The 12,991-nt window shown below is 40.1% G+C and overlaps 1 protein-coding gene across 2 annotated transcripts in view; it reads left to right on the forward strand.

Moving 5' to 3' along the window:
• The window catches only part of PAH (phenylalanine hydroxylase), a 41,098-nt gene that overhangs the window by 20,794 nt on the left and 7,313 nt on the right, over nt 1-12,991 (forward strand). For both annotated transcript variants that reach the window (XM_044441166.1, XM_044441165.1), the window contains exons 4-6: nt 717-805; nt 4,426-4,493; nt 12,384-12,580. In XM_044441166.1, coding sequence (XP_044297101.1) covers nt 717-805; nt 4,426-4,493; nt 12,384-12,580 — 354 coding nt within the window. The remainder of the gene's footprint in view (nt 1-716; nt 806-4,425; nt 4,494-12,383; nt 12,581-12,991) is intronic.

Below are 12,991 nucleotides of genomic sequence, written 5' to 3' on the forward strand. Positions count from 1 at the left end.
TGTGGCTCTTTGAGGGGTTTTTCTGGCTCTCCAACACCAACCCAGGGTGCCCACTCACCACCGGCTGCCACTGCCCATGTAAACCTGCTTGTAACTCTTCCATTGAGCAAGTCTGGCCGCCCCTGCCATAGAATCACATTAACAACTTGTTTTATCGGCCTTTTTTATTTGAAAGCAGAAGAGGGGGTCAACAAGGCATCCTTTAAAACCACTGAGGTCACAACCTTGTATAGAGAGATGTGGTTTTCAGCTCATTGTCTCTGACCTTTTAAGTGTATCTCCATCCCAGGAAGTGGCTCTAGTTTTGCAGAACTTTTTAAAAGTGATCTTCATGTGATTTCTGTGGAAGGGGAATACAAAGGGATAAAGACAAATGTGTAAGTGGAATATATTCCTCACTGAGGACCTTGTATGGCAAAGGCCTATCAATAGCCACCAAGATTCTTCAAATAAGTCATGAAGATAAGCATTTAGGTCTTTCACACAATTTCACTCCTTCCTTCTTACCTACTTTTGTTTCATGGTAAACAGGTAATGTCAAGCAACTGCTGACCAAATGAGTAGAATTAAACTTTGTGGATTACATCCTGTGTTAGTCTACCTTAGGTCCCTTCCGTTTCAGCGGATCTACTCTAAGTAAGACTTACAATCCCGTACTCTTTACCTCTTATGAAGTAAGAAGCTAAATGCAATTTGTGTTTCTTTTGTGGCTGTAGTACCATGGTTCCCAAGAACTATTCAAGAACTGGACAGATTTGCCAACCAGATTCTCAGCTATGGAGCAGAACTGGATGCCGATCATCCTGTAAGGAAAAAAAGAAAAAAAAATTAACCTCTCCCTCTGTTTTTAACCCACTCACCCAAATTAGACTTTCAGTTTTCATTTTTTTAAAAAAGATATTAATATATTTCAATAGTATTAAAATATGTTTAAAATATATATTTAAAAATATAGTCTCATGGGCACAAAGAATTTCAAAATGAAAATGTAAATCATAAAAACACTGAATGAAGATTTCCAAGATGTGTTCCATGATTCATTGTTTTGAACTGGTTTCCTTCAAAATACAGGATGTAATGCAGGGATTGTTCTTTTTCATGTTTGGGGAATATACAGACATGCGATCAACACCTTTCCTTTGGAAATGTTTCAGCTCCAGAGTTTATGAGTTTATGAGAAAGGGGGAGAGCTTGAAGGTCTCCTAAAGGGTATTAGTTTCACATAAAAGTATGTGTGAAGTATCTTTAATTTTGAGGTAGCTCAATAGTGCCATATGGATTGTCTGAGATTTTGAAATCCTATGATGAAGACACCATCTTTGTCTCTGAAAAAGTGTCCATATTTTGAGTTCCTTTTCATAATGGTGCTTATATCCGGAAATTAAAAATATGGATCTAGCCTCCATATCATTTTCCGATTGGCTAACTAGACCACTGCTTTCAGAAATGTAGATTATTTCTTTATAGAGAAGAATTTCTGATCTTAGATTCCCGTAAATTCAGGAGACTTTGCTCTATTGGGTCTCCCTGTAATCTTATGGTAAGTTTGCCAAGATATTCTTCCTGACACCATTTCTCTTACAAAGAACTTTGGATGTGCACTGAAACCCAGGATTCTGGTCAAGCAGGTAACATGTAACTAGGTGAGTTAGATTGCCTTTAATGGTTTGTATTTGAAATGCTGTGTCATTGGGTGGCTTCTTCCCCACTCTCTGCCTTGTGGCTATATTGTATTAAAACACATTCAATTAATAACTAAAACTTTTGGAACCACAAGGAAGACAATGTGGTTGCTAAGATACCCCTGCTGTTCTTTTTATTTTTATAAACAAAAAGAAACAGAAAGAAAAACATAAAATGAGCAAAAGAAAAAGTTATCACGGGATCTTGTACACAAATTGCTTATAAAACCCAAGGCAGGAAATTTCACAAAGGATCAGCAATGATCATTACATTATCTAAACTTATAACTACAATTTTACATGATAACACATAATTATACATAATGCAAGTTAAATTAGTTAAGTAGCAACTAATAATTTCAGATGAAAAGTTGCTTTAACATAGGCAACATTAAGCTATCATTCATCCAACATCATATCCATAAACCCTATTACAATTAAAAATATTCCCCCATCTTTTCTCTCTTGCCTCCTCTCTTCCATTCTCCACCCATTTCCCCTTCTCCCCTTCTTCTTCCCTTCCTTATTTCAGAGAACAATTATTCTAATCTAATCATTGTATACATTATGTGTTCATAATATCTGACTATTCCATTTTTTCTTTCAATAAAATAAAAATTAACAGGCTTTCTATTTATCATGAAATTCATTAGCTAGATTTCCTTTTTATGACTTAATATATATATAATAAGCTTCTCATTTATTGTTAAATTCTTTAACTGGTCTTCTATTTGCATAGTTGGTTAATTTTGCCACCATGGCATATTCAGCTAGCTTATTTTTACAAGCTTCATTGGTTGGGCAGTCTTCTGCTTTCCATTTTGCTGCAAATGTAACTCTGCTGTTACTGTATATTAAATCAATCTCCCGTATTTCTTAGGAAGGTTTCTGATAAAACAAGACCCCTGGTGTTCTTGAGACATTTCACAGGCTTTTTCATAAATTCTGAATCTCTGGGATTTGAGCAAAAAAAACCCCAAAGTGTGTTCCTTTATTTTTTTATTTTTCTCTAGAGCTAGGCTAAAGGGAGAGGCAATAGAATAGAAATAGAAACTCCTCAAAGGAGCAGAATAACATATAATATTTGGGCCAAGATCAGTTTATCATGGCAGCCTAACAATAATTCATTTTGGGGGTACCCTTACTAGAAAAGGATCTACCAATAACAGAAGTCCTTCCACCCCCCAGATCCTTCAGAGGCTGCCCCTGATTTGGAAGTAACCTTTGTATGAATGAGCCCTTCATCCTGTAATGCATAGAGGACAAGAAAATGCTACTTTATTTCAATGTCAGGAGATGCAGTGCAGCCAGAATTACTGCTATTAATTTAACCAAGGCTGAGTACTTGTAAGTAAATTACATGCAGTGCAGCAAATTTGTTTAAAAGACTGCTATTACACTAATTGAGGCAAAGCGATTAGCCTTTCACTAGCTTGCCAGCGTAATCTAAAATGGACTACGTATCCTGTACAATTATTTGGCACACAATATTTGGCAGAGTCCTAGAAGGAAGCGGAATAAATGGAAGCCCGATTGCTCTGAAGAATGAGTGAATCAAAGGCTCCTCTCCGAGCTACTCTCGGGATGAAAGACTGCAGTTGCTGAAAATAAGACAAAGTCGTCCCCCACAGAAAACGTAACAGTGCGCTGAAGTGAGAGATGTACACATGCCAGATCCAAGGACTAGTATTAATTAGATAATGATCCTTTTCCTCTGGATATATTTGGAGGCAACCAGGGGACAATTAGCCAATGCTTGGAATTAAATGTAGGCTATGAAAAAAAAAATCATCTGAAAACACCTCACTGTTTTTGTTGACTGCAGCACCAAAGAGCATTAGCCTCATGGACAAATCAGAGCCCTTTGTTAGTCTAATCCGGCACCTGAATCTTTCCCAGGGCATCTATTTGGCTTTGGTCTGCTAAACTAGCATCATACTAGATAAGGTGTGTCTTATAGAGTTACGCAACAATGACAGGTTCTAGCTCAAAGTTATGCGGCAATCTGTCTGCTGCCACCAAGAACACACTCTGACACAGCTGAATTGGTTACCATTTGTTCCTAGGCCCAACTACACATGCAAGTTCTGAGCTTTCAAAACCCATCTCATCAGAGTTTCAATATCACCCTTCTCCTTTACAAGTCCTCTGGGGCTTTAAATTCTACCAATGATTTCCTCCAATCTACCAGGAGCAGAGCCTTTTCAGCAGTGGCTACGAGCTGTGAAATACATTTGAATTAGACCTTCCCTGTCATAAACAGATGGGAACACTTTTCCTTCCCCAGGCACCTGGGGTTTAGGAGAGATTGTCAATTGTTTGAGGAGACAGACAGATGGTCATGGTAATTTTCTGTTCTGTATGAATTGTTTTATGTGGGGATTTAAATAGTTAAAATCTGGCTTGAAAATAGTTTTCAATATTTTTTCCAGCAAGTATTCTTGTATTATTGTACTGTGAAACTTCAGGGCATCTGGAAATCCTTTTTTTAAAAGGTTTTTTGTTATTTTTCAATCATGTATTAAAACATTATCCTTTAATACACTTTACTTCTGCAATTTGAACTTGAATATTCCTGGGTTCAGGGCTCATGTTTTTGCCTTTCTACTCCTCCCTGAAACCTGAAATGGCATGTCTGAACATCGTTAAGTCAACCTGAAATATTGCGTTTTTTCTTAAACCCATATTTGTGTTCTGAAGTGCTTATAGAGTTAAAGCAGTACTTTTCATGATGTTTCTCCAGGGTTTCAAAGATCCTGTTTACCGGGCCAGAAGAAAGGAATTTGCAGATATAGCATACAACTACAGACAGTAAGTGTACAATAGACAGTAAGGAATAAAATGTATCCAAAAGCAGTACTTTCTCTGTCATGAAACTGGGTGTGTGTGTGGGGCGGGGGATACGCTCAGTCTTTGGACAATGCAGATGTTTCTCTGGGTGGCATAAAGCAGCCAGATGCTTTGCGTTAACCATGCTGAGAGTGAGACTCTGTCTCAGCTCACATCTATTGCTGCACGTGGGCATGGAAAGGCAGGTCTGGCCCTACCATTGGGCAAGTTGAAACAGTTGCCACAGGTGGCAGATGGGCGGGTGAGTGGCAGCCGGATCTTGCAGAGAAAGTGGGGTGCCTTGAGGCCTGCCCTGTGCTCACTAAGCCAGCTTGCCATCCTCAGGGTCAACAGAGGCTTCTGCTCCAACACCAGTGTTGAAGAAATAGTCCAGACAGATCTTGCACATGAAATGGAAGAGGGTGTCATATTGTTTTTAGGCTGCAAAATGTCTTGGACTGGAGAAATTCTTTCTAGCTTAAAAAGCAGTGCTTAATGGCTGTGCAGGGTAGTTCTCAAGGCATTGCCAGTATTTGTCTGGTTTCTTCTCCTGAGACTGGTACAAAAATTATGTATTTGGGGCTAGGGTGCGGCTGGGAAGGGCAAACATCCGGCATTGGCCCCAAGATATATTTATGAGTTAGGGTTAGGCTGAAGCAAAATACAGACCTGGAGGAAGGGGGAGAGGATGGAGAGCGATTCTGAACATGGGTGGCAGTACTTGAGTGAGGGTTGTATGAGAGGCTATGGGAAGTGGGACAGTAAAAGTAATCTAAAGGGGTGGGAAGGAAAGAGCAAGGCCAAGAGAGAAGGAAGACAGCCAAGGAAGGGGAAGGGAGAAAACAGTAAACCTAGTGGAAAGAGAGATCGAGCAAAGGGGAAACATCTTCCATGTGGACAGAAGGGGATTGGGTGGGACAATCTTTCAGTTTGCCCCTTCTTCCCATCCTCTACCCCATCCCACCCACACACGCCTCTTGACTAACCAGATCCACATGGCATTGATTTTGTGACTTGCCACATCTTCCATGGGTGCCATTTTAGGGTGATGCCTGCAGTTTCTCAAATTCCCAAATGTGCTCAGGGGTACCAAAAGGCTGGGTACCCCTGGTGGATGCTGTGAACAGGAAGGATTGTGATGGAGCAAAGGCTTGGTTTTAGCTGCTTTGGGCGCAGTTCTACAAAAAGCAGTGTTTACACTATAACTTAAATGGTTGAAAAAGAAATACAGGAATGATTTACCACAAGACTAGAAGTGATTGGGCCAATCCTTGGAAGGGACAGCGGGATGCATGGTGAGAGTGTATGTGCTCATTCCCATAGCATTAAATCTGAATTCATCGGACAGCGCAGAAGATGGGCCAGCACCCTCTTTATCCAACCAATTCTTTCTAAAGTGTTTATTTTCCCTTGCTGGCTTTCTTTCAGTTCTGCATTTAAATCCTCCTTTGATTGCATTTATCCTAAAATTACAGTTTACCAGAAACAAATTGCATTCAGAGTGGGACCGCACTCCAGTGTCTCAAAGCTTTGTTATTTAATTGCAGTGCCATATCAGAGGTGACTACAAAGCCCCAAGCTCCAAACACAATAGCATTTTGTATGCCTGACATTAAACAGGGAAGAGGAGGGGGTGTTCATTTTTATTAAAGTAAGAGCTGTAAACAAGCTTGAAATCATGCATCATTTGTAGTCTTGATCTAATACGCCATCACTCCCAGCACAGCTGCATTGTCATTTTTTTAAGTAGGATGTTTATCCCTCCACCCCTGCCCACCTAACACACACACACACACACGGAGAGAGAGAGAGAGCAGAAGGAGCAATGGAAGGAACACATTCATCTAGAATTGAGTTTCTGCTCACTACATAAAATGCCCTGATTATCAAAAGCATTTCACAAGTTAGAGGCACAACTCCAGAAGGTACGTTTCAAGTTTTGTAATAGCAAAGGCTCTGCTTCTTCACAGCTGCCTCTATCCTTAGGGAGAGTGACCCATGCAACAGATTCTGGAGGCAGGAAATAGCTGTGAGCTGCTGAAGGACAGGGCTTTGTGTGTGCATCACACAGGGACAGTGGAAGCTGCTGTCTCATGGCCATCCCTGAACTCTCTATCTAGGCAGTTTCTGACTGTGAAAATTGGGAAACTATATTGCCCTTTGCTTCGAGCAACAAAATATTTGGGCCACTGTGAAAATAACTGAAAGAACCTTGATTGAGTGTGTAGGACTCATGGAGCAGAGGGATCTGCAGCTTCTGTTCTTTTGGAACTCCTGATCAAGGGTGTCACCAGAGGTGCTTGCAGAGCAGAAGATCACGTTTGGAGGATCAGTTCTCAGCTTAATAAATGACGATATGAACAAGCCTTTGCCTGTGCAAGCAACCTCTTCACTCCTCCCTTCTCAGTATGAGGAAACTGGGCAAGCTTCAATTACATGCAGGTTCCTGTTTCACCTGAACCAGGTAGCTTGGGCTACCAGTAAGACAAACCAGGATATTAAGCCACTTTTTCTAAAATTGTTCACGTTCATCTCCTAGTATGGATGCAGTCAGAGCCTTTTGGTTTATTCATGATTAGTGCAAAGGGAGGAGAGAAGAGGCTGTGTGCACAGAGAAAACCTCATCTGTACTTTGGCTTAGGAAGCTGAAAAATGAACACCTGAACTCTCAAAGTTGATGTAAGAAGCCCTTTCCTCTGCTTTTTTATTATGCCCACAGTGTGTACAAAGAAATAACACATGGCATTATTTTATTTTATTTTATTTTAGAGAGAGAGAGAAAGAGACTGAGAGAGAGAGAGAGAGAGAGAGAGAGAGAGAGAGAGAGAGAGAGAGAGATGTGAAAAGAACAAGTTACCAAGGGATCCTGTACAAAATTACATAGAATACTAGATTCAGGAAATACCACAAAAATCAATAATAGTTACTACATCTACCAAAACTGTACTACAATTTTGACATAATGATACTTAGTTAAAAATAATAGTTTAATTAATACCTAATTAACACTAATAATTATTACATAAAAATTGCTTTGACACAGGTATCAAGTATATAATAATTCATCTTATATCCACAAACCCGGCAAAAGTTAATAATAGATTTTCCCCTCTTTTTCCCAGATAAAAAAAATCTTAATCAAAAAGAAATTAAATTCAAGGAGCAATTACACTAATTTGATCATTGCATAAATAATATTTAATACTATCTATAGGTTATGTTTCTTCCCTGAATTGTTGAATACAGTAGATATAATTGGCTTTCTATTTATTGTAAGACTCTTTAACTGGTATTCTATTTATATAACTAGTTAGTAAATATATTAGCTAAGTCATTCTTTAAAAAGTTCTATCTATGCTTCTATCGGAGACATCAAAGGAGAGATTGGAGGGCTACTTCTTCCTATAGAATACCAGATTTTTATTAAACTATCTTTGATTTCATGGCTTTTATTTTGTGTTCAGTTTTTTTTATCCATTTCTTGGCCCACCAATAATTATGCTATACTTCTTCTAATTCTGTTGTTTCCAATTTTAATAATCTTTCATCAGGATGTTTAGTCTGTAAACCAGGCTGCATGGTAATCTTATTTAATATTAGGTTCTGCTTGACCTCCTCTTTCTTTTTCATCTTGTAATACTTTAGATCTAATCCTTGTGTTTTTCCTTATTATTTCCAAATAAATGTGTTCAATTGGCTAGGCCATTCTTGTAAGGTATTTCCTTGTATGAAAATTGGTTTCATCTGAAATAGAAGATCCAATTCATTCATTTTTATAATGGAAATTCTTCCCAGTCATGGCATTTTTAGTTTGGATCATCTATGTAGATCTTTCTGAATCTTCATCCACACTATTTTATAGTTGTCTTGAAATAATGTATTATTGCAGTCATGTTTATTCCTAGGTAATTAATTGGATTAGAAGTTATTTCACATTCTGAATAGTTTTACGTATTTTTCTCTTCTTGTTTTATTAACAATTTTAAATAATTTTTATCTTCTTAATTTTATAGCCAGAAAAATATCCAAAATTTTTCAATTTGATCTATTATATATTGCATTGATAGATGTGAAATTAAGATCTTCAACACCATACCATCAGAGTAACATTTCATTTTGTATTCTTCTCCATCTACTTTCAAGCCTTTAATTTTTGAGTCTTGTCTTATTTTTGTAGCCAAAACTTCCAATTTGTGGATAAATAGAAGTGGTGATAGTGGAGATCCTTGGCATGTTACTTTTTCCATTTGAAACTCTTCAGTTAGTGCTCAATTTATTAAAATCTTTGCAAAATAATGCATGCTGTTGAGTATAAAGTAATGCAAGATGTTAATGGGCCAAGAGGTCTAGGCTTCTTCATCTTGCTGAGGGGTTTCGTTGGTCAGTGGCCCTACAAACAACTGCAGCAGAGCTAGTGCAGTGTAGTGGTTAGGAAACTGGAACTAAGGTTCTGGTTCCTATTCATCAGTGGAACTTACAGGGTGATCCTGGCAAAAGCCCCAAAAGCTGCAGTGGGAATTGAATGGTTTGGACAGTGTGCTCTGTCCTGGAGTCCTTGAAAACAGAACAGCTGGGATAAAGAGGCAGTGCATAACAGTTGAATGTTCTAATTTGTTTTTAAATGTAGCATTTTAGATACATTTTGGTCCATCCCTACCAATCTGAACCATAAGGAAAAGGCAGCAGCTCCTGTGTTACAGCAAGTTGGCGTATTACAGGAGTTGAGACTGTAGTATTCTCAAGGTCAATCCTTGCAGAAGGACAGGGAATTTCAGATGGCACCCCATGCGCTCCATTTCTTAAAACCCTCAGTCATTCATTTCCATCCCCCCGCCCCACTCGCACCCCTCTCCCTCTCACCTGCCACCCTGAGCACTGGTCTATTGATCTCGGCTGCTTTCAGATTGGTGTCTGACAGTGCCTTAAACCTCTGCTCTTTTCTCCAGGCCTACAAAGGTGGCCCGAGGATTAATTAGAAAAGGTCAGCACTATAGAAACCATAGCAGTCCAGGTTTTCCCCTCCCTCTAATTCAAAATCACGTTTAAAGCTCCAGAGATCAAGGAGGAGCTGGTGCAGAGGCACAGAAAATCGCACAATTATTGGGGGTCTCAGGCAAAAACTGAGGGGGTGTGGAATGGTGGGGGGATCGCTCATATTTTCAACAAAGAGCCTGCTGAAAATCCCTCGTATTATCCCAGCAGTGCCACAAACCCTATTAAATTGCTGGAAAAGGCTGTTTGATTGGGGGTGGGGGAAGGAAAAGCCTAGGGGAGTTGCCTGTCCAGTTTTGGAATTATTTTCTGAGGAAATAACCTCCCTCAGTTTTAATGTCAAGGCAACAAAGGGGGGGGTCAAAGGACCCCCTTCTCTTTTGAGACAGACTGACAGCGCTGTACCTGCATTTAGGGTAGAGGCAGATTTGCTACTCCCACTGAGCCATTACCTTAGTGGACTTATAGGGTCACAGAAATTTAGGGCGAGGAGAGATCTAAGGGGTAATCTATCCAAGGCATCCTCTTTATCCTATGGTCAGGTTCTGTGTGGCTGTATGTCAGATTAGTGCTGCTTCAGATGCTCAAAGCTGCAAAGAACAGAAAGGTAGTCACTGCCTGTAAACTTTACAATAATAAAAATACGCTAGACTGTGACTGCCAGAGAATTTTGTAATAATAAAAGCAGGTGTGTGTGTGAGTGTGTGTGTTCAACCATCTGTCAGGGACATTGTACCAAGACCACGAAATCTCGGCATGTGAAACTTGGAATGCATACTAAGGTGATTTTAGGGATGCCCATCTCGGGGTTATTTTGTTTTTAAATACATTAATTGAGTTTAATTAATGTGTCCATGTGAGTTAAGCCTGCAGTTACATCTTCAGCCACTAGGGAAGGACTACCGTAACCAGCACATAGCTTTGCAGTCGGGACAGTGTGAAGTGAGGGAAAATTAATAGGTCTAGGATTACATGCACACTTCCATCTGATTTGGGCAACCCTCTCCCCTTCCTTCAGAGAGCTATAGGGGTTCACTATGGCAGAAGCTGTGCTTGGTTGTATGAGCAGCCATGTCTTCATTCAGTCAAAGCAGGGCAATGTGTCCAACTCTGACAGCTGTGTAGGTTTGCTTGCAGGTTTTGCTGTATCAAAAGAGGGCAGTTCCAACCCATGAGATACCAGCTCTGTTCACTAGAGAGAAATAAGAATGCAGACAGGGGTCTTCCTGCTTTAGAGTTTAACGTGGTTTGAAAGAGGAGTTCCTGCTCGTGTTGTGTGCCCCAACCCTAACCCTAACCCCAACCCTAACCCTAACCCTAACCCTAACCCTAACCCTAACCCATTTTTATGGCTGGTAACAGGTGTCTTATGGGAGAGGGCTGTATTGTTCCAAAGCCTGTGGCAAGAATACAACGTGTTGGCATTGTTACCCAGCATCCTCAGGGCCCTACTAGGCCCCAGTACTCAAGCACCACCACCATGGATGCTGCTCTTCTCTGGCTTGTACTCTGAGCAAGAACAGTTTTAGCTGCCATTTAAAGTTCCCATAATGTCCCAGGAATGGCTTACCAGAGATAACTTTGCTGAGGATGCCTCTGAACCTGAAGTTTGGGGCAAAAGGAATATGTGCAGCCATCATGTGATGAGATCAATCTTTCAAAGGCCATTTTCTGTTCTCTTGATCACTATTTTCTGTCTATGTTTGCTAAGTTGCATTTTAAACCCCAAATGGGTTAGGAACAAGCATCTTGTCCCCTATGGTCCTGCCCGATGGTGATGCATCACCATTGGAGGCCCTTCTCTGAGTGTCGACATTCACAATGGTGCGGGGCTACCAGAGAAAAGAATCTCAGTAGTGGTCCTGCAACTGTGGAATGCCCTTCCCAGGGTCATATTTCGCCTTTAATCTGCTATTTGATTGATAATGTTACTGCTGGATCTTCAGTGTTTTGAATATTTTAGCAATGCTTTTAATGCTTAATATTATATTATTTTAATACTTTGTACTTTTTGTTACATTTCATTGTTGTTTAGTTTTATGACTGTGAACTGTTCCAAGAACATCTTTAAATAAACATGTAAAAATTGTGTAGAGAGGGTTTAAGCTGAGCTACATTTTCTACCTCACAGGGTTGCCAGAAACTCTTGAGCTAATGAAATCCTGTGTTTACTGTTGGCCTTCACCTGGGCACTATAGATTTGAATCATGGCTCAAGTTATTCCAGTGATCTGGAGCTCTCTGAATCATGACCCAGAATATGGTGACCACCTGAGGAATCCATTTGTGTCTAGTGAACCCTAACCCATCAATTGATCTCAAGCCAGGATATAAGAATAAAGACAGTTCAGCATGAAACCAATCCATGTTAGTAAGGAAGAGCTGAAGCAAGCAAATTTGTAAAATAAATAAATAAAAAAAATGACGAGCTATGGTCAATAAGACCCAAAAGGCTTGAGTAAAGAGCCAGGACTTGAATTGGTGCTAAAATAAGCCCAGGTTTCTGAGGGGAGGGCATTCCATGAGCAGGTTCCACAACTGAAACCTATTTCGAAGGAAGTGAAATAAGGCACCTGGCCATCAGAAGAAGTAACTGTAGACCAGCCTTCCCAGCCTCATACCCTCCAGGTGGTTTGGATTTCAACTTCCATTAGTCCAGTCAGGATTTCTGGGAGTCATAATTCAAAACATGTCAAGGTCACCAGCTTGGGGAAGGTTGTTATCTACACCAATAAGTCCAGATCCTAAAATTACCCAACTCCACCTCTTCAGTTATTCAAACTGAATGGATTTGCCTCTTTTGGTGATCGTGTTTGTAGGAATGAAAGAGAGAGGTCATAACTTATTCCACTCTAATGTGAAAAGGTCCTTTGTTTTCTAGTGGGCAGCCTATTCCCAAGGTTACCTACACGAAGGAAGAGAAGCAAACATGGGGGACAGTCTTCAGGGAACTGAAGTCTCTGTACCCCACTCATGCTTGCTATGAACACAACCATGTCTTCCCACTCCTGGAGAAATACTGTGGCTACCAAGAAGACAATATTCCTCAGCTGGAAGACGTCTCAAATTTCTTGAGAAGTAAGCAAAAGCTACAAAGAGAGGGCCAGAGTCTAACATCATTGTCACGGTGTTAGGAATAGGATGCTGGTAATTGCAGTTCTGAGTCCCTAGAAGGAACTCCCAGTGGGACTTACTTCTAAGCAGGATGTTAGGTAAATTTGTAAAGGAATCAAATTAGTTTGAGGTTCTGTGAATCCAGCCTGCAGATTCTGCAGCAGATTGGCTTTTTCAGAGTTGTGTGGATTCCACAGAATCCACTGTAGTATCACCATTACTTTTGGTGGTGGTCTTGTGTGAATGTAGACTTGTGCATGTGCACATTAGCACTAATGTGCATTTCTGAAAGTGCACATTAGCACTAATGCACATCTGCAAATGAATGAGATTGCATGAATGAACAAATGATGGAATAGAAGATGCCAGTCCATG

The sequence above is a fragment of the Varanus komodoensis genome, unplaced genomic scaffold (assembly GCF_004798865.1).
Source record: "Varanus komodoensis strain SLA01 unplaced genomic scaffold, ASM479886v1 scaffold39, whole genome shotgun sequence".
Classification (NCBI taxonomy): Eukaryota; Metazoa; Chordata; class Lepidosauria; order Squamata; family Varanidae; genus Varanus; species Varanus komodoensis.